Source organism: Eulemur rufifrons, chromosome 15 (assembly GCF_041146395.1).
Source record: "Eulemur rufifrons isolate Redbay chromosome 15, OSU_ERuf_1, whole genome shotgun sequence".
In the NCBI taxonomy this organism is placed as follows: Eukaryota; Metazoa; Chordata; class Mammalia; order Primates; family Lemuridae; genus Eulemur; species Eulemur rufifrons.
The window spans coordinates 43693193-43712500 of NC_090997.1; the positions used below are offsets into that span (position 1 = coordinate 43693193).

At 38.1% G+C, this 19308-nt stretch overlaps 2 protein-coding genes across 9 annotated transcripts in view; both read right to left on the reverse strand.

Moving 5' to 3' along the window:
- Positions 1-1054, reverse strand: part of SNX14 (sorting nexin 14) — an 81331-nt gene extending 80277 nt beyond the window's left edge. For all 5 annotated transcript variants that reach the window (XM_069489039.1, XM_069489036.1, XM_069489038.1 and 2 more), the window contains exon 1: positions 709-1054. In XM_069489039.1, coding sequence (XP_069345140.1) covers positions 709-848 — 140 coding nt within the window. In that variant the 5' untranslated portion in view covers positions 849-1054. The remainder of the gene's footprint in view (positions 1-708) is intronic.
- Positions 1055-18895: 17841 nt separating this feature from the next.
- SYNCRIP (synaptotagmin binding cytoplasmic RNA interacting protein) overlaps positions 18896-19308 on the reverse strand; it is a 25471-nt gene continuing 25058 nt past the window's right edge. For all 4 annotated transcript variants that reach the window (XM_069487345.1, XM_069487341.1, XM_069487340.1 and 1 more), the window contains one exon: positions 18896-19308. This exon is cut by the window's right edge. The gene's annotated coding sequence lies outside the window, so the exon portion shown is untranslated.

Below are 19308 nucleotides of genomic sequence, written 5' to 3' on the forward strand. Positions count from 1 at the left end.
TCTACAAAAAATAGAAAGAAATGATCTGGACAGCTAAAATTATATATATAGAAAAAAATTAGCCGGGCATGGTGGCGCATGCCTGTAGTCCCAGCTACTCGGGAGGCTGAGGCAGAAGGATTGCTTGAGTCAGGGAGTTTGAGGTTGCTGTGAGCTAGGCTGACGCCACGGCACTCTAGCCCGGGGAACACAGCGAGACTCTGTTTCAAAAAAAAAAAAAAAAAAAAAAAGAGAAAGAGAGAGAACACGCACACAAGCTGGGAGCGAGGAGAATTTGCATAAAATTGCGGTCGCGACCAGATCTTGAACCAACCCTCCCCGTCAGCTGACTGGACCGCCCCTGTACGGTCTCAAATAGAGCCAGACACACAGATTTCACTCTTTTGAAAAATACCGATGATGAACCCGTTTTGAGAAACGGATGAAAAGAAGGTAAGAACCGGGGCGGGCAGCTTAGAAGACTAAGCCTCGGGAAAGGGGGCACTTAAACCCACCCCACCGCCCGCACTTCCGGGCCCCGAAGCTCGGCCGGGCTCCCCGAGGCCGCTCTCCCCGGAGCTCGCCCTCGCCAGCTGCCTCGCAGCCGACCCCAAGCCCCGCAGCTGCGCAGTCCAGGCGGCCTCCACACAGTGAAGCAGCATGGGTATGGCGTCCGCAGCTTCGCGGAGAAGCTGCCGCCCTCGTAGGCGCTGCTCCCTGCGGTGTTACCTGATGAGAAGCAGAGTGGCGGCGCTGAGGCAGAGCAGCAGGAAGCAGAACAGCGGATACTGGCGGCAGATCTCGCGTCCTACGTCCAGCCGCAGCCGCTGCTTCAGCTTCTCCCCCATCGTCCGCACCCAGGGCACCATCTCCGTCCGCGCGGCTGAGGGCGCGCTGCCGGCTGAGGCAGACGTCTAGGCGACCCCCATCAACCTCCCTTGTCCTCGTTCCGCGGGCCCAGCAGCCGACAGACACAGCCGTCCACCGGCGGACGGTCGCCGCGGGCCCCGCCTCGCGGCCGTCACCGCGCGTGCGCAGCCCCCGCCCCCGCCGGCCCGAAGAAAGGCCGCAGGACGTGCCGGAGGTCGTCCGCCTGCGCTCTGGCCCCGGGCGTCCCGGCGCTCCGCCCTGTGGCAAGAGCAGCACGGAGTCTTCCGTGGATGCTCTGACTCCATGGGCGACCAGCCTTTCCGGAAACCGAGGGAAAGCCTCAGCACCCGGTAACCGCCGGTATTGCAGAGAGGGAGAAGGCGGTGCCTGAGCACAGCAGAAACTATAGCCGTCCGGCGCTGCCCCCGGGGTACCGGGGTTCGCTGAACCTGCCGGGAATTGGAGTCCTCTTGGTGCGAGCCCGCGGAGGGATGGAGCGGGTGGCCGCGCCCCTCGCCACCTTCCGCACCTCCTCCGCGTACTCTCGGCTTCGGGATGGGGTGGGGTAGGGGGGTCAGGTACGACTTCTGCGTGACGTCTGAGGGAGAGGAGGGCGGCACGCCTTGGAGTCCTCATTTTAAAAGGGGCAGGTTGGGGGCGGCAGAGGTGGCGAGTATAACAGCCCTGGAATTATCGTATCATACAGAGTCCAATCCACCAGGTCGCCACTCTTGCAAGAAAATAACCTTTTGCGCCTTCACAGGCAAGATAGAGCTCTCTTCACGCCGCCCTAACCAAAATGCAGGTGTTTGGACGAGGCAGGTTGGCAGGTTAGGTTAAGTCCCTCTTACAAAAATCTCCTGGGGGCTTCCCCTTTGCTAATTCATCACATTTCTAAATTTTAATTTCTGTATTCTCTGTCACTCTGAGAGATGCAGGAAGACATTATAATAGCTAAAATTGTAGGCGACGCGCTAAGCATTTTCATTTAACCTTCACACATTCACCCCATGATGTAGGTGCAGTACTCTAGTTTCAACCATTTTACAGCTAGTTTATGAGACAGAGAGGAACTTACTCAGGATCACACATCTAACGAAGCCGGGATTTGAGCCTGTTCTAACTCCAGAGTCTGCACTGCTCTCATGCTGTCGTCTCACTTCCATGGGAGCTTATCCTCCAAAGTGGGGAGACAGACACAGTCATAAATGATTGTCTTTAAATGGTGTATGAACAGTTTCATCGACATTTTCTCATATCCTGAAATCATGGATCATCTTTAATGATGCACTATTTTCCTTTATAAGAATGTACCATCCTTTATTCCGTTTTTAGAGACTGGGTCTCACTCTGTCACTCACGCTGTAATGTAGTGGTGCAATCATAGCTCGCTGTCGCCTCAAACTCCTAGGTTCAAGCCATCCTCCTGCCTCAGCCTCTGGAGTAGCTGGGACTACGTGTACACCACCTTTCCAGCTAATTTTCTACTTTTTTGTAAAGACAGGGGTCTTACTAAGTTGCCCATGCTGATGATCTCAAACCCCTGGCCACAACCGATCCTCCCTAAATCTCACCAAGTGCTGGGATTACAGATTTCAGCCACTGTGGAGCAGCTTCATTTATTCCATTATTGCTAACCACTTAAGTTCATTGATACTGTGATTATTGCCATCCTTGATCATAAATCTGTGCACATTTCTAATTATTTCTTTAGGATCAACTTAAATATAATTACTGGGTCAAAGGGTAAGAACATTAATATTCTTGGCCGGGCGCGGTGGCTCACGCCTGTAATCCTAGCTCTCTGGGAGGCCGAGGTGGGCGGATCGTTTGAGCTCAGGAGTTCGAGACCAGCCTGAGCAAGAGCGAGACCCCATCTCTACTAAAAATAGAAAGAATTATATGGACAGCTAAAAATATATATAGAAAAAATTAGCCGGGCATGGTGGTGCATGCCTGTAGTCCCAGCTACTTGGGAGGCTAAGACAGGAGGATCGCTTGAGCCCAGGAGTTTGAGGTTGCAGTGAGCTAGGCTGACGCCACGGCACTCACTCTAGCCCGGGCAACAGAGTGAGAGACTGTCTCAAAAAAAAAAAAAAAGAACATTAATATTCTTGATACATACTGCCACATTTCTTTGTTGAATGGTACCAATTCCACAGTGGTATATAAAAGTGAACACATCACTGATGCCCACCATTAGGTATTATTGTCTAACATCACAAATATACTCATGCTGTTCCATTTGTGATTAAACCACTTAAAATGCTACAGTGTAATATCATTGGAAAGCTTAGCACTTTTTAAAAATGTTTTGAGGTACTTATTAAAGTTATTAATTTCACTTTTGCAATTGTTAAGCATCTTTGAATTATCTGTTACCCATCTTGTTTATTTGAACATGCTAGGGCTATACTGAAATATGGAAGATATATATTGAATTTGATTCACATGTATCAAGTGCCTACTGTGGACTTGAGTGCTTTATACTTTCCTAAGTTACTGTTATCAACTTGTCTGCTAAGTTATATTGCCTATTTTTATTCTGTGTAAAACTTCCTTCCTTAAAGGCTTATTCTGAAATTACTGTTCAACTTTTCACCAAGAGCCAGTATATTTTAAAGACAGGCCAGGCGCGGTGGCTCACGCCTGTAATCCTAGCACTCTGGGAGGCCGAGGCGGGTGGATCGCTCAAGGTCAGGAGTTCGAGACCAGCCTGAGCAAGAGCGAGACCCCGTCTCTACTAAAAATAGAAAAAAATTATATGGACAACTAAAAATATATATATAGAAAAATTAGCCGGGCATAGTGGCGCATGCCTGTAGTCCCAGCTACTCGGGAGGCTGAGGCAGGAGGATCGCTTGAGCCCAGGAGTTTGAGGTTGCTGTGAGCTAGGCTGATGCCACGGCACTCACTCTAGCCTGGGCAACAAAGTGAGACTCTGTCTCAAAAAAAAAAAAAAAAAAAAAAAAAGGACAAAATGTTTTCAGTTCTGTTCAAATTAGACATCTTTACAACATCCAAATCTAAAAACTTCTTTCCCATATGATTTTCTTAGCAGAGGCAATTAGAATAAGCTAACTATAAAATAGACAATTTAAATTGCCATATTGCTCTTATGATTAGAAAAAGGAAAAAAGTAATAAATTTCTGCCACAAGGAAATTCTTTAAAATCCACACCTACAGCAAGAAAGAAATTAAATTCCTGTTACTACAGACCTCATCTAAGGAAATAAAATAACCTTTATTTCATCAAATGTTTTCTCTTTAACCTTATAGTCTTGTTTCCACTTTTACAATCACATACAAAGCTTGAAAAAATTTTTCCAACCTTCGTATTAGATTTTGAACTTCCTAGAGAGGATTAGGGGTATCCACAATCAATCCTGGTACTGCAACAAGCTCCACCTCCTGCTAGCAATGTCATTGAGCAAGGTTAACTTACCATCTGACTCCTGCCTCAACTCTAAAAGAACTATCTTCTTCTTAAAGTTTTGGAGGAAGATTCATTTGGGTGGAAAGCACCTACTAAGTGTCTTTGTACAATGCTTAATACAAAATTTTTTCCAAATTTTATTGATTTATGAACATGAAAAAACCAGCTAAACCAATTAGCTTTTATTTGAATAACAACCTAAAATGAAAACATGAAATCAAAGGTATTAAGATGCCTTGCAGAAACTGAGATCCTGAGAGGTCTATTGCCTACCCTAAAGTGCTACACCTACACTGCCCAATAGTCACTAGCTATATGTGGCTTATTGAGCACTTGAAATATGGACCATTTAAAAAGACACGTGATGTGTAAAATACACATCAGATTTCAAAGATTTAGTATAAAAACTATCCATTTTAAGAATTAGATTGCATATTAAATATTTTGGAAATAATGGGCTGAAAATACTTTATCCTTTTTTAATTTAATGTGGCAAGCCGCGTTACATTTCTACTAGACAGTGCTGTCTAGACATTAGCTGTGGAGAGCCAGTACAATTAAATGTGTAAGTTTTTGATAAATGCTACAATTATCACACGTGTGCTAGGGGTACATTAAGCTATAAAAGGTAAAAAAAGAATAATACATTCATCTAATGGGCTTATAGACATCAAACTGCAATCCAATATGTCCATTATTTTAATGAATATTTATTGAATAGTAAATAAGTGTAAGGCACTGTGCCAGATGTGGTGGCAGATACAATGAACTTAGATGCATTTTTTCCAACGTTCAAAGGCTTACAATCTAGTTAAGTCACACACAGAAAAAATGTATAATATAAATGCTGTAATGGAGTTTTTTAAAAACTGATAGTGGGGAAAGAGAGATTTTCAACAGGTGAGAATCTGGAAAGGCCTGTGGGAAAATAATTTGAGCAAACAGGACTTACTTCTGCTTTCACTTAATTTTCAGAAGTCATGCAGCACCAAGTTAAGTATTTAAAATGCTTCCACTTAATCTGATTCTCCACATCCTAACAGCAAACTGCTTTCTATGTTGGTACAGGAATTTTTCAAGGTAATGTCGAATACCTGAATCCCAGTAATCAGGCCTACTTAACTCTGATGATGCTGAATGTAAACCACAGTTTAACATGTTGAGGGGCCATTATCTGTATGGCCAGGGTGTACTAGAAAGAGGAGAATAGATATACTACCCGTGGGAACCATTTCAGTCCCTCCCTCCTCCCTCTCACATATACCTCCTGTAATTTGGAGGATGCTGTCCTATCACAGGATATGCATTTTCAGAGTCCTTGTCGCCACCCCCATCTCAAATAATCATGGTTTATATTCACCTTTTGTGGCATTCCAAATGTTATTTTTGCAGCTTAATTTTACATTTCATAATAGCTTCTTTTCCCATGACCTATCCCTATGTATCAACCACTGGGTATAATGCCTGTTAGAGAGGTCATTGAACTGTCTTTACTTCAAGAAACGTTCCTTTTTTTGGTTTTCAAAATCGGAACTCATTAGAATGGAGAAAATGTAATTCAAGAGGAACATTAAGGGATTTTTAGGAGTGGGGGTCTGACATACTTAAAATGGGTTATTTTTTTCACATTTAACCCTTATTTTTGTGGCCATGAGGTAAAACCTCCACTGGGAAGATACTGAATAAATACAACTTTATAGAACCAGTGGCTCAACTACAGATACTCCCTGGGTAAAAGCTAAAATTCTGAGTAGTCTCATCTTAGCACCAAAAAAGTTAGGCTATTTCATATTAGCTTATTTCCAAGTTATGATGGAATAGCCATCCCTATTAAACCTCACTTTCATGGAAGGAGGTAGTTGGCCATAACTTCAGAAAATGTAATTAGGTTAATGACTGCTTGGAAACTGAAAATATACTTACTTGTTGATAAATATTAAAGAATGAAAAAGGCACTTATAATCTAACACACCATTATCTCGTATAAGATGGCCAATGCTTTTGTCTACATTTTAAGTTACTCCTTAAGGAAGTAAAACACCCCATCTTATTTCTTAACTAGAGACAATGCCTTCCTTTTATATAAATGTTAACTCTATCACTACAGATGTTTAAATATAGCTTTCAACTGACTTCAGTAACTTTAGAAAATATTTTGGAAAGGCTTTGCAATCCTTCCTCTTAGCTCTCACTAGCTATTTCTTAAAACATAAAAAAAGCACTGAACATATGAACTACCATGCTTAGTTCAGAATTGTGAAAATTACTAATATTGTTAATCCAATCCTAATTCTACCAGTAAGGTTGCTACTAAATAATTAAAATCAGTTTTTACCTTCTGTTAAAAGAAACTTCCTATTTTGGTAAACTGATTCTGGAAAATAAACTCAATGCAGTATGTTTAATTAGAAATCTTGAATAATTTTGGAAATTTTCATTGAAAAATTTCCCCTATTTGAAGACAGCTGTCATTTACATTTAGGTTTCGTAAACTCACATGAAAATGAAATTCTAAAACAGTCTGAATTTTGAGCACAGAAAGTCATATATCCTATACTCTAATTTTTTTAAACAGTTTAAGATAGATCCTTAAATATTCAAGGTAATTAAAAATACTACCCCCAGATGCTTAATTCTACCACTTCTATTTTTCAGTTAAAAACAAAAAATACTTATATATAACTAAAATGGTTAGCTCACTTTCAGTTCTTTATTTCTTGAGGCTAAAAAGAAAGCTTCCCTAAGAATGCTCACAGAAACTGATGGCAGACTTGGAGCAATTTGTTGTGGGGCTTCAGGAGCTTCAGAGTTAAGAGACCTATGACAAATATCCATGTCAGTCCATTTCAAGTACTGGGTTTTCAAATGTTCATCACACGTAAGTATTATTCTTAAGTTGGTTTAAGCCTATTTACTATTCAGCCTCTGCCAAGTGTCATAGCTTTATTTTTCTCCACTAGGTAAAGCAACATATGAAACTATTACTTACGGTGGAGGATGAGAAGGTTGTAATTGCCATATACACTGCCAGAAAATGAATTGGAAAGGTAGTTTAGATGACTCTGAATATTCGTCTTGCTATTGCAAAGCATAGAAATATTGACATTCAAATGTTGCCAGATGTTTTAAAACTATGGTTTTGCTCCTGAAGTTACCTTTAAGTAGAAGTTGATAAATCTCGGTTTTTGACTCATATAGCTAAATTGCAAACCTATAGCACAAATAATAAAAGAAAAATCAACTAACAATACCCTTACTTATCCCCAGAAAGCAAAGCCAGGGCTTTCATCTTCTGTTCTCCAGATTGTACATGTTCCTCAGGGATATGATGTTGATAGTTTTAATGGTCTACAGCATGGAGATTTTACCTATTTTGGTTGAAGAGGATTTTTGCTTGCGGGGGTTGACGTGGGGTAGGGTGTAACTCCAAGATATCAGAAATGTTGAGGTGAGCCAAAGGCAAGTGGTTTGTTTAAAGACAGTATTAACGGAAAATAAGGCTAGGATGAGCTGGAGCAAAATTATAAAACTTTAAATTACATATATGTGGCTTGCATTTTATTTCTATTGACCAGTGCTGTTGTAGACTCTAGAGCTAGATGTGGAGAGCCAGTAAAATTAAATGTGCCACTTAAAATTTTCGTCTTTGGAAGCCACTTAACATATTTGGAAATAAGGAGTTCAGCCAGATGTGAACTTCCTAAAGAATGGGTAGAACTTGGATAGAGAATTTTTCAGGCCTATTCAGTAACAGTGAATGATCAAGAGAGTGACTGGATGTGGTAAGAGAAATTAATGGGACAATTGCTGACAGAGAAAAGCACTCTGATGTGTACAGCAGACAGCTGAAATGCAGAATTGCACATAACAAAGAAATCAAGGAAGCCAGACATTAAAACAGGAGTCCACAAAGATGTGATATGAGGCTGTAATGTAGATGATGAGTTCAAGGAGACAAATATAGAGGACAAAGGGAAATAAGGATAGGTAAGAATGGAGTGGTCAGAGATTAGAGAACCAGCAAACTGCCAAGGAGACTTTTCAAGAAGACTTGAGTCAATGTAATAAAATGCCAGAGGTTAAAACTTTGAAAAATATCTAATTTTCCTATCAGGACAATGGTATCCTGTGAACATCTTGTGGAAATAAAGAGGAGAGGAAAATCCACTTAAAAGGGGCATCATTCCAAAACTACCAAACTCATTAGAAAAAGTGCAATAAAGTGTTTTACTCTTATAATTATGTGGGGTTTCAACACATAAACCAATTATGTTGGGGGGCAGGGTGCAGCAAAGACAGAAATCACAGGTACTTAGGAAAACACTCATGCTATTTTGAATTATATGCTGGCCCTATATTTTTTAGAGAATAATTATTAATAAATGCAATTTAAGAAGTTGCTCTGTCTGGGTACGGTGGCTCACACCTGTAATCCTAGCACTCTGGGAGGCCTAAGTAGGAGATCACTTCAGGACAGGAATTTGAGACCAGCCTGAGCAAGAGTGTGAGACCCCATCTCTACTAAAAACAGAAAAAAAAATTAGCCGGGCAACTAAAAATAGAAACAAAAAATTAGCCAGGCATGGTGGCAAGGGCCTGGCTACTCAGGAGGCTGAGAGAGACAGGAGGATCGCGTAAGCCCAGGAGTTTGAAGTTGCTGTGAGCTAGGCTGATGCACTCTAGCTAGCCCTGGCCACAGAGCAAGACTGTCTTAGAAAAGAGAGAGAAAAAAAAAAGCTGCTTTAGCAGTTAGACTGCCTTGTATGTCCTGATCAAGTTAATATTGTAATATTACACTAAACGAGAATTTTTCAACACTAAGACTTGGAATAAATGAGCACTTATTCCAAAAATTTTAAAATGTAGCTACTACCACAAAAGTAGATCTATATATTAGCTAACATCTATGTGACTGACTCTTAACTAGTGCATTAACACATTAATTTAGCGGATTTGGGAATAACTTGAAATAACGCTTTGTGGACTATCTAAAGAGGGCTTGATAGTTTTCTTCCTCAAAATATAGTCTCCAGGATTAGCTTCCTTAACTGTAAGAGAAATACTTACTATACTGTCTTTCCTTCAACTATCACAAAAATAATGTGCCAGAAAATGTTCATACACAGAAGGTATTACAAGGTGAATAAGCACTCTAACTTAATGTAACATTTCTTGGTTTTTTTTGTGAAATTAAGCTTTCACAAAAAAAAGCATGAATGAAACAAACAAAAAACCCTCTAGGCAGAATTTCACTAAAAACATATGCTATATGTCATAGATGTTGAGAGCTGGAAAAATACCAGAGTATCAGTCTTTTTTACAAGTAAGGAAACTCAGGCTCAGAGAAGTTAAATGTTTGTACGTAGTTGCTTCCATTAAATGTCTCAACGACTAAAAAAAGATATTTTTACTGTTTTTCATCTAGAACTATTTTTTTTTAAAAAGGAAATCTTCTAAGTCACTGAAATCATGAAACTCTATTAATGCACATACAGTATTTTACTTCAGCAACCCATGCCTTTGTAAGTATACGTGAAAAAGGAATATACAGGTCATATCAGGCATATCAGAATTCGAAAACCCTATGAATAAAAAAAGACATCAGCGTAAGAAATTCAGAGTGCCACATGTCCATCAATTTTAACTGAAAGAGCTAGGCAGCTAGAGCTACTACTTGACTAAGATAATTTAGTTTCTTGGCTCTGTGTGTGTGTGTGTGTGTGTGTGTGTGTATCTGTGTATGTATCTATGTATATATAAAGTGTGTGTGGCCAGCCAGATACTATTACTATTAAAAAATTAGGGAAGATTTTTGGTACCAAAAAGTATGAAAGTCAGTTTCTCCCGTGATAGCCAATTAATACTTAGTATCATAAAACCTAATTAAGAACTGTTTTAATATTTGGAAGAGATCCACAAGAACAGCCAAAATGGTCCAAGATGTTTGATTTGCCTTTATGTAGAAAAATTTAAAGGATTTAGGCTTCCCTAATCAGCAAAGTGAGCTTATGACAAAAGTATAAAAATATATTCCACAGTAGGTTAATAAAAACTCTCATCATATCCCAGAACACCAAATCTGGAAGGTATGTTTGAGAGGTCACTGCCACACAATAATGAATAATGAATGAAGTCTCATTACCTGGTTTAAACAAACAAAAAAAAAAAAGAGCAAGACATGAAGGTAAGCTGTTAAGGGGGAAAAACCAAAAAATTCTCAATGGTTTCTTCTTAAGTGTTCAGAAATCATAGGCTAAACATTTCAAACCTGTTGTACTATTAATATATTCCCAAAGAGGCCTTTCAGAATAATCTGCTTTTCCCAATGAAGAATGTCACTAAATTTGCATACTTAGTCACAAAATGTCCTCTTTGTACTCATTAGCAAGCTGGGTACTGTTCTCTTCCAAGTAAGACTTATTCAAACTTTTCCTATTTTTAAATGAGCAGTAACATGAAAGTGATACTACAGAATAATTTTTCCTAATAAACCCAGGATAATGTGCACCATATTTTATTACCAGTTCTTTTTAAAAACTAGCACCTTTTTACACTAAATTGCACGATTTAGATACAAAGGATACATATTCCTTCATATAAAAAAATGAGTCTATCAATATGGGGGACATGAAAAAAAATGGGGCTCACATTAATTTTGCACTCATTGGTCTACAAAGAACAGGAACCATTTTCCATGGGAGGGATAAATGGAAAGGAAAAGGCAAGACCTACTGGTTCACAGCCAGGAGTCAAAGGGGGAGAAATCTATGTGACTGATGGTTGTACATCGGCTTTTAGGGTCTACCTCTCTCCTCCAAAATGGGAGAACTCCTGCAATTGGGCAATCTGCTTTCTGGCACTAAAGAGGGCACCCTTTCCTCCCTGCTCCCAAGAAAGCTAAAAGTACAGTCTTTATCCCACACACACAAAACAAGCAGTGAGCCATTTCCGTAGACTGGTCCAGTAACACCAGATGACTCTTCTCAATAACCTTCTTTCACAAATATGAATAAAGATCATCAAACACTTGAGAAAAAATTGGAAGCACAAAAAGAAAATAACTAGTGTGAATATTTCAAGGCATTCTATAAGAAACCGGTAACTTTTTAAACTCTGGCATTAAAGAATGAACAAGACAGTGGACATATTAAGAACTGTGCTGCTGAAATTTAAAGTGAATAGATGCACTGAAAGGGAAAAAAGTAAGTTACTATAAAGTATCAAAAGCTACAGTGATAGATGAGGACAGATAAGTACATTATGCATTATAAATGCTTTGGTTATCTTCAGTCGGGAGGTACGCAGTGTAAGATAATCTGTTAAAAGAAGTATAAACCTGACAGCATAAAAATAAAGACAGCTAAGCTAACAGGAATTGGGAAATGAAGGAAAAGAAAACTAAGTGTGCTGTTCTCTTACCTTTTATGGTGAGGAAAAGGGATACTAAAATTGATGTAAGTAGAGGCCTTAAATGTATTTCAATAATAAAAGTAACCAATGGAGTTTAAAATAGTTGAGCAAAGCACATGATTAGTGTAAGATAAATTTCTCACCGTGGATAAAGAATTGCAGCTTAAATTTAGCAGTCAGGGAGAAGGGGAGGGGTAAAAACCTAACAGGTACAATGAACACTACTTGGGTGATGGGCACACTACTAGGCCTGACTTAGTATTATAAAAGTGATCCATGTGCCAAAAACATTTGTACCCCCTTAATAACTTGAAATTAAAAAAAATAACCCCCACCCCCCAAAATTTAGCAATTAAAAGAGGTGCGAGATAACCACCATGAGAACTAAAGAGAGTGGGAGTGGACCGTGATGTGAGCAGAAGACTTTAATAATCCTGTACTATTTGTTTTCCATGTATAGATCTTTTTACATTTTTTAAAAAGTATTATCAACCAAGGGTTGGATTGTTCACCCACTAATAGGGAATGTGAGCTGGGATTAGACAGTCGTGAGACAGGTATAAAAAAAAAAAAGTACCATCAAGTTAAAATGTCAATTAAGGATATATGTTAAGTACCAAATTTACCCATCATTACTGAAACTTAGAGATATACATAGAATTAAAAAAAAAAAAAAAAAGCCTGAATTCAGAGCCTCCCTTTTCAGGTGACTGAATTTCAACCACCTACCAATTGGTAGGTAAATATAAGGATACTCATAGGGATGTAACCATTTCTTTTATATATATATATATATATATATATATGGATTACTCTTGGAAATGGCTGTTTTCAAGACCTAATTTTTAGTTACCTAACCTTCATGCTTCTCAGGTATAATTACCCTCTCATCTTCAAATTGCTATGAAAAAGAACCTTATAAAAACCTTATGGGCCGGGCGCGGTGGCTCACGCCTGTAATCCTAGCACTCTGGGAGGCCGAGGTGGGCGGATCGTTTGAGCTCAGAAGTTCGAGACCAGCCTGAGCAAGAGCGAGACCCCACCTCTACTAAAAATAGAAAGAAATTATATGGACAGCTAAAAATATATATAGAAAAAATTAGCCGGGCATGGTGGTGCATGCCTGTAGTCCCAGCTACTCGGGAGGCTGAGACAGGAGGATCGCTTGAGCCCAGGAGTTTGAGGTTGCTGTGAGCTAGGCTGATGCCACGACACTCTAGCCTGGGCAACAGAGTGAGACTCTGTCTCAAAAAAAAAAAATTTTTTTTTAAAAAAAAAAAAAAAAAAAAACACCTTATGGACTTAAACCCAACCAGACTCTCCTCATCAGCAAAACAAGAATTTAATCTTGGCCAGGCGTGGTGGCTCACACCTGTAATCCTAGCACTCTGGGAGGCCAAGGCGGGTGGATCACTCAAGGTCAGGAGTTCGAGACCAGCCTGAGCAAGAGCGAGATCGCGCCCCCCACCCCCCCCACCCCCCGTCTCTACTAAAAATAGAAAGAAATTATCTGGCCACCTAAAAATATATATAGAAAAAATTAGCTGGGCATGGTGGCACATGCCTGTAGTCCCAGCTACTCGGGAGGCTGAAGCAGGATTGCTTGAGCCCAAGAGTTTGAGGTTGCTGTGAGCTAGGCTGATGCTACGGCACTCTAGCCCGGGCAACAGAGCGAGAGACTGTCTCAAAAAAAAAAAAAAATTTTTTAATCTTGAAGTACCTCCTCCTCACAAAGAAATATAGACCCCGTGGGGGGCGGGGTGGAGGGGAGAACAGTACAGACTTAAACTGAACATCAGCATAAAGGAAAACTGATCAGCTGGATTTCCTGAAGTCCATTACTAAAGATGACTTTGAACACCTTTTTCCTTTAATTTAAAAAAAAAAAAAATGTAAATTGTCATTTCGACACTGGCTTGTTTTTGAAATTAACAAATATAAGACACAAAGCAGTCTATAAATCATAAGATCAACTGTTCCCTCAACTTCAAGATAATTTTGTTTTTAAAAGGTCAGATTATTTAAATGTGGATCTTCATGATCTTAATTTACTTAAAATGTTAGCATTTTGTGCTCATTTTTAAGCTTTCCATGTTGTAAATTAAGTGGTTCAAAAGATTTGATTCTTTTTCAATTTCTTCTGTCACAATTAAGTCTAATTTGGCAAATAAACTAAATTTCCACCAAATGGAACATTTTGAAGAGTATTTTTTAAAAGCGTAGTTAGCAGCACCATTAATTCAGATTTCCCTGCCCTCCAGGGGCTTCCATTCTAAAAGGCAACAATAGAAATCATAGAAGAAATTGACCATAAAATGTAGCAGTAACTTAGACTGATCAAAAGACACCAAACAGGGATAAGAGGGGGAAAAAAGCTGAATAACTACAATAGCTGCTTGCTGTTCCGCTATGTTGACGCTCACCTAGGTCTCTTAAGTGCTAAATGGATCTTCAGGAAATCAAGAGATCAACTATGATGTGTTATATAATGTAATTTTAGAATAAAGTCTTTTTCATCTTTCATTTTATGTATACATGAACATGAAGCTAGGCAGAGTGCCTAGAGGGAACTGCACCAGTCATCAATAATGCTGAAGGATTCCTAAGAAATCATTTTCTGCAAATTTATGTGATTTTTACTATTTCAAGGAAAAAAGCAAAGGAGGTATGAACACTAAATTTGCCAAAATGACACTGTATCACATACCCATGTAGCTATGGAGTAGAAAAGTGTTTTCTGCCAATTTTCATAGATGACTTTTGACATATTGCTCATTTCTGGTTTTCCTCCAAGCATATTCCAAATATTAAATATAACTGAGAAACAAAATTTGTACGTTTTTCTAATTTTTCATGTTACACAAGTTAAAGCAATTTTAGAAGCCTAATTCCTGAGTCTTCCAATTAAAGCAACCAATACTGATACATTAAAATACTCTTAAAAGTTTGACATAAGGGTTTTAGTATAGATGCACCTAGCTTCAGCAATTTTGTTCAAATGATGCAGCACTTGTTACATAAATTTCATGACTATTCAAATTTCATCTCATTTAAAGTTAACACCATTAAATGAGCCCTAACACAATGTGTGCTGGAACGCTTCTGTATGTCATGGTGTTCTTACAAGACCTAATTTTATCATATGAATCTACAAAACTCTTTTCTACAGATTTTATATTATTGTGAAGAAGTCCTGGTCTTATTCTTTAATCTGGGGTAAGTGGTAAAAAGATTTCCGTATTATAAAATTAATTTGTCCACCCCAAATCCTTTGCCCTTTTGCCCTGAAAAAGCAAAAAACTGGCCGTAGTTCACAAATGATGTAAGAAGCCAACTCCCTTAGGTATGCTCAAATTCTCTCCAAAGCAAGTTGAAATCTTGTGTCACAAGAATCTCCTTTTGAGAATACAACTGAAAGCCTAAAAAAGGCAAGAAATGACAATTCATAGCATTACAAATAAGTCTTTTTAACTCCCTTCAGATCAGAACTTGTTATAAACCACTTTACAGACAAAAAATTCAGATACTCATCTAAGCTTATATTACTCTAAACCTTATTTTGACCCTATTAACTTTGCTTGTGTTAGTTAGAAGCACATTTTAGGAAGCTGTAACACTAGGAGACACTAATTTCCAGAATGGTTTATTAGGACTTCTTCCACATCCAAAAGAAGTCTTATTCAAACTTCCATGACTGTTCTAAATCTTGGTAATCCCAAATAGAAACTAAACTCTGCACTAAGTGCCGTAAAAGAAGTCTTGTTCTCACAGAGTGGTGGAAATGACTCTTCCCCCCACCTCAAAAAGTCCTAGGGCTATGAGCCAAAGCCCCAAATGTGTAAGTCAGTCCCCCATTCTTTGCAAATTACCACTAACTTCATCAAATCCAATGGTGTGTGCATGACCACAGAATATTTCCATCAACAATTAAAACTGAGTAAAGACCAGCCCAATACATTTATTCTATACATCTTCCAGTCATGTGATTGCTAACTAGCGGTATCAAATTTGGGAGTTTTTTACCATTGGCTAGTTACTTTGAATGCATGGATAACCAAAAGGCGATAGATCTCTAAAGATTCCAAGTGTCTACTTAAAAGCTGTTAAGTGAAAAATGATGAAATGGAGGACACCCACAATAATTCTTGGACTCTTGGAGATCCTAAGACATGCTACAAAAATAGGTCTTTATTCTTAGGAAAATATAGTCAGAGCTAGCTTCCTTATGCTATACATAAAATCTTAACATCAGAGGCAGTACAGATAGTACAGATAGTTTTTGAACTGATCTCCAAACAAGCACAAACCCACTAAGTTGAAAAGAACAGGTAATTTGAGGTTTTTGGCAAAAGACAGTACTTCACACATCTAATCCAAATCAAAGAGCCTGCAGACAGTTTTCAGTGAGATGAAAGGAATGAAATAAATATAAATTCTATGGATAAATAAATGTAAAAGACAATTTAAATAAGCTAACAGAACTAAATTTTTTTTAAATAAAAATACTAGTCAGGTACAAGCTTTTGTTTCTCAGTGCCAGACTCCTAAATGCTTACCAGACTACTGTTAATATCATTTAAAAACCTAATCTTTGACCCAGAGTGTTAGTAATAATACTGATTTGCATCTGCAAAAGATTGATTTTCCAACTGAATGCTTCTGGTCCTGAAAAATATTTTAGGTGTATTACTGAAGGCAGACTGTGGTACAAATTTATGTCTTAAATACTTTTAAAAAGTGACAGACCCCAAAAGTCCATCTACTAATTTTGCCCACTTAAAAAATGTCTATGAGCATTGGTTTATAATTAGCATCTTAAGAAAAGTAGTGGCATGCCCTATTGAGTGGTAATGATTACTAATACTACACCTTAAAACACCATCCCCACAAGTCTGTTTATGTATTGTTACTTAAGCTCTTTATTCATTTATGCTATACCCACCACTGAATTCCTATGATCAGATAAAAATTTTATGCTATTCATAATTAGGGAGAAAACTAATTAGGTGGTGGTGGGTAGTCTTGAAATCTTAGAAACCTGAGCAATCATTTACTAGGGTTAGTGCCCCTCTCCTAAATCCATGAAGCCCTTTTTAATTTTCTCCCCCTGAAATACAGACTACATATCATACTGTCATTACATGGTGATCTTTTGCTGTGTTTCTGATCTACAGTGACTTTTGGCTTAGCAGTCAAAAAAGCTGTACTGAATGTGTCAATTCTGCCCAACTAGTTTTGATGTTCATTCTATTATTTAAAGTCTTTTCAAATATCTCACATACAAGTGAATACCTCAGATCACGCCATCAACCCATTTCTATGTTGTTCCTATTATATGAGAAAAATGTTTATATTTTAAGTCAGATTTGCAGTAATTGGTAGAAAAATTTCTCATGACGCTACAACTGCAATCATGAGTGTTCAACAGCTTTTTTTGTGCTCAATTTTCCCTTCATTTTTAACATCTGATTTAGTTGCAATGGCTGAAAATCTTCCACAAAAAGCATGCTCGGGAGAATATTCCTATAACACAATTTTCTCACAAAGCAACTAACTTTCTGAAACTGATAAATCAAATTTATGATCACTTTTGATTGCCAAGTAGTCTGCAGAAACAAAATCTTGCGTCTGTTTTGGTTAGGTACCTTAAGTTTTCTTTTAACAATCAGAATGCTTTAAAGATACATTTTTTTACCCCAAGGAAGGGACATGAGACTCTTGGATTTAAGACCCTTTCCTTGACAATATATACAAAATTTCTTAAACTTGTCATAATCTGTCCATTCTTTGAAGCTGTCAAAGCCAAGAACCCATAAACAAATCACAAATAGCAGTAACCTACATTAGTTAACATTCCCCCTTTAACATGTTGACATTTTTACTAAAGGATTAGTTATTTTTGCATTTCCATTTCTCATATCCCATGACATTCCATATAAATTGCATTATTGCTTTATAGGCCACACAACATTCAAAAGTATGTTTATATGCATTGCCTGTTTTCCTTGATCTGGTAAGTTTGATACTGATTTTACTACAGAAATTTAAGTTTGAAAATACCACAGTATTTCTTCTCAGAACTTAATTGTTCACATCACTAATCACTACATGCATATTTAGCTCTGATTATATTGCTCAAAAACTGCACCCATTATCAGAACAGTGCAAATGATATTTAATTTTAAAAGTAATTATAATGGCTTGAATTCAAAGTTATTCAAATGAACACTGTCAAGTAATTTCACTTGAGTGTGTACATATTTCATCACCACTGTTTACATTACCCTTCTTTAAGTATAACCATCAATTCTTCACAATTTCTTTTTGTCAGTTTTCCCTCCCAAGTCCCCAAACTAAGAATGCCAAATAGTCTTGGAAACCCACAGCTCCATATTTTAAATGTTTTCTTAAGAACACATTTGTGAACGCACAAAAGTGTTCGTCTTCAACTTTGACAATGCAGTTCTTACTTTAAATCAAACAAGCCTGTCCTAAAATCCCAACAAATAATTCTGAGAACTAAAACACCTTGACAGTGTCCCTTAAAAATGGTATGACAGTAAAGTGCCAATAGGCATGGCAATGACCTCTTAGATGGGATCATTTAATTCCTTGGAACTGGGAAATGCCAGCACCAAGGATTACACTGAGATTCAATTTTACTGAAGGCTACATTTAGTTTACCCACTTTCCACAACCTATCATATTCATTATGTTAGGATGAAATGTAAATGTTTTGTGTAGCCCTCAAACTTACACTAAGATTTGAGAGATGTACTTTAAAAAAGCACGGGGTAATATATAAAATCAGTGGCAGAAAGTTTCAGTTAAGCACCAGGAACTAATTTTTGTCACCCCATACCTCATTTTGTAGGTAAGTTTCAACAACCGGCAAGGCACATTTACATATATTCCAATGAATACTTATTGACAAATTTTAAATTACACTCTATGTCCCAGCTATCCCAGTAACTGACATACAACATACTAAAATGATTTATTAAGATAACAAAAAAACCAATTAATGTAAAACATACAGGCTATTGGCAACCACTATTCTAAAATTATGTAAGTACAAATAAACATACTGAAATGTGTGCAATTCTAAGTTTTAAACCAGAAGATTTCTATACTAACACACATTTATATTAATGACACATAAAAAAAATAAAAACTTTATTACAAAAATAAGTTACACTCGCCTCCAGCTTACAGTATAAAACAATTTTATTTGCAGGAATGCAAAATGATTGTTTGCCATGAGCATTTTGAACATATGACATGTCTGATTTTCTTGTTAAATTTGCATTTACTGGGGAACTGGTGTGTATAAAACCTTAATTAAGTATGAGCTCTGATCTTCATCGTGGTGCCTATTGGGTATGTGATATAACTGCAGTATCCCTTTGGGGAAGGGGAGAAGGGCTTTCTTTACACCAAGTCCTAATGAAACTATAATTTCACTTTTGACTTTAAGCTATCAACTTAGGACTTGGAGAAAAATTTTGAGGGTGATTCAATAGAGGATGCTTCACCACTGAACACTCACTGTCATCAAGGTGCTTTAGAAAATTAAAAACATAGCACAAATGATTGTACTCTACTCTACAAG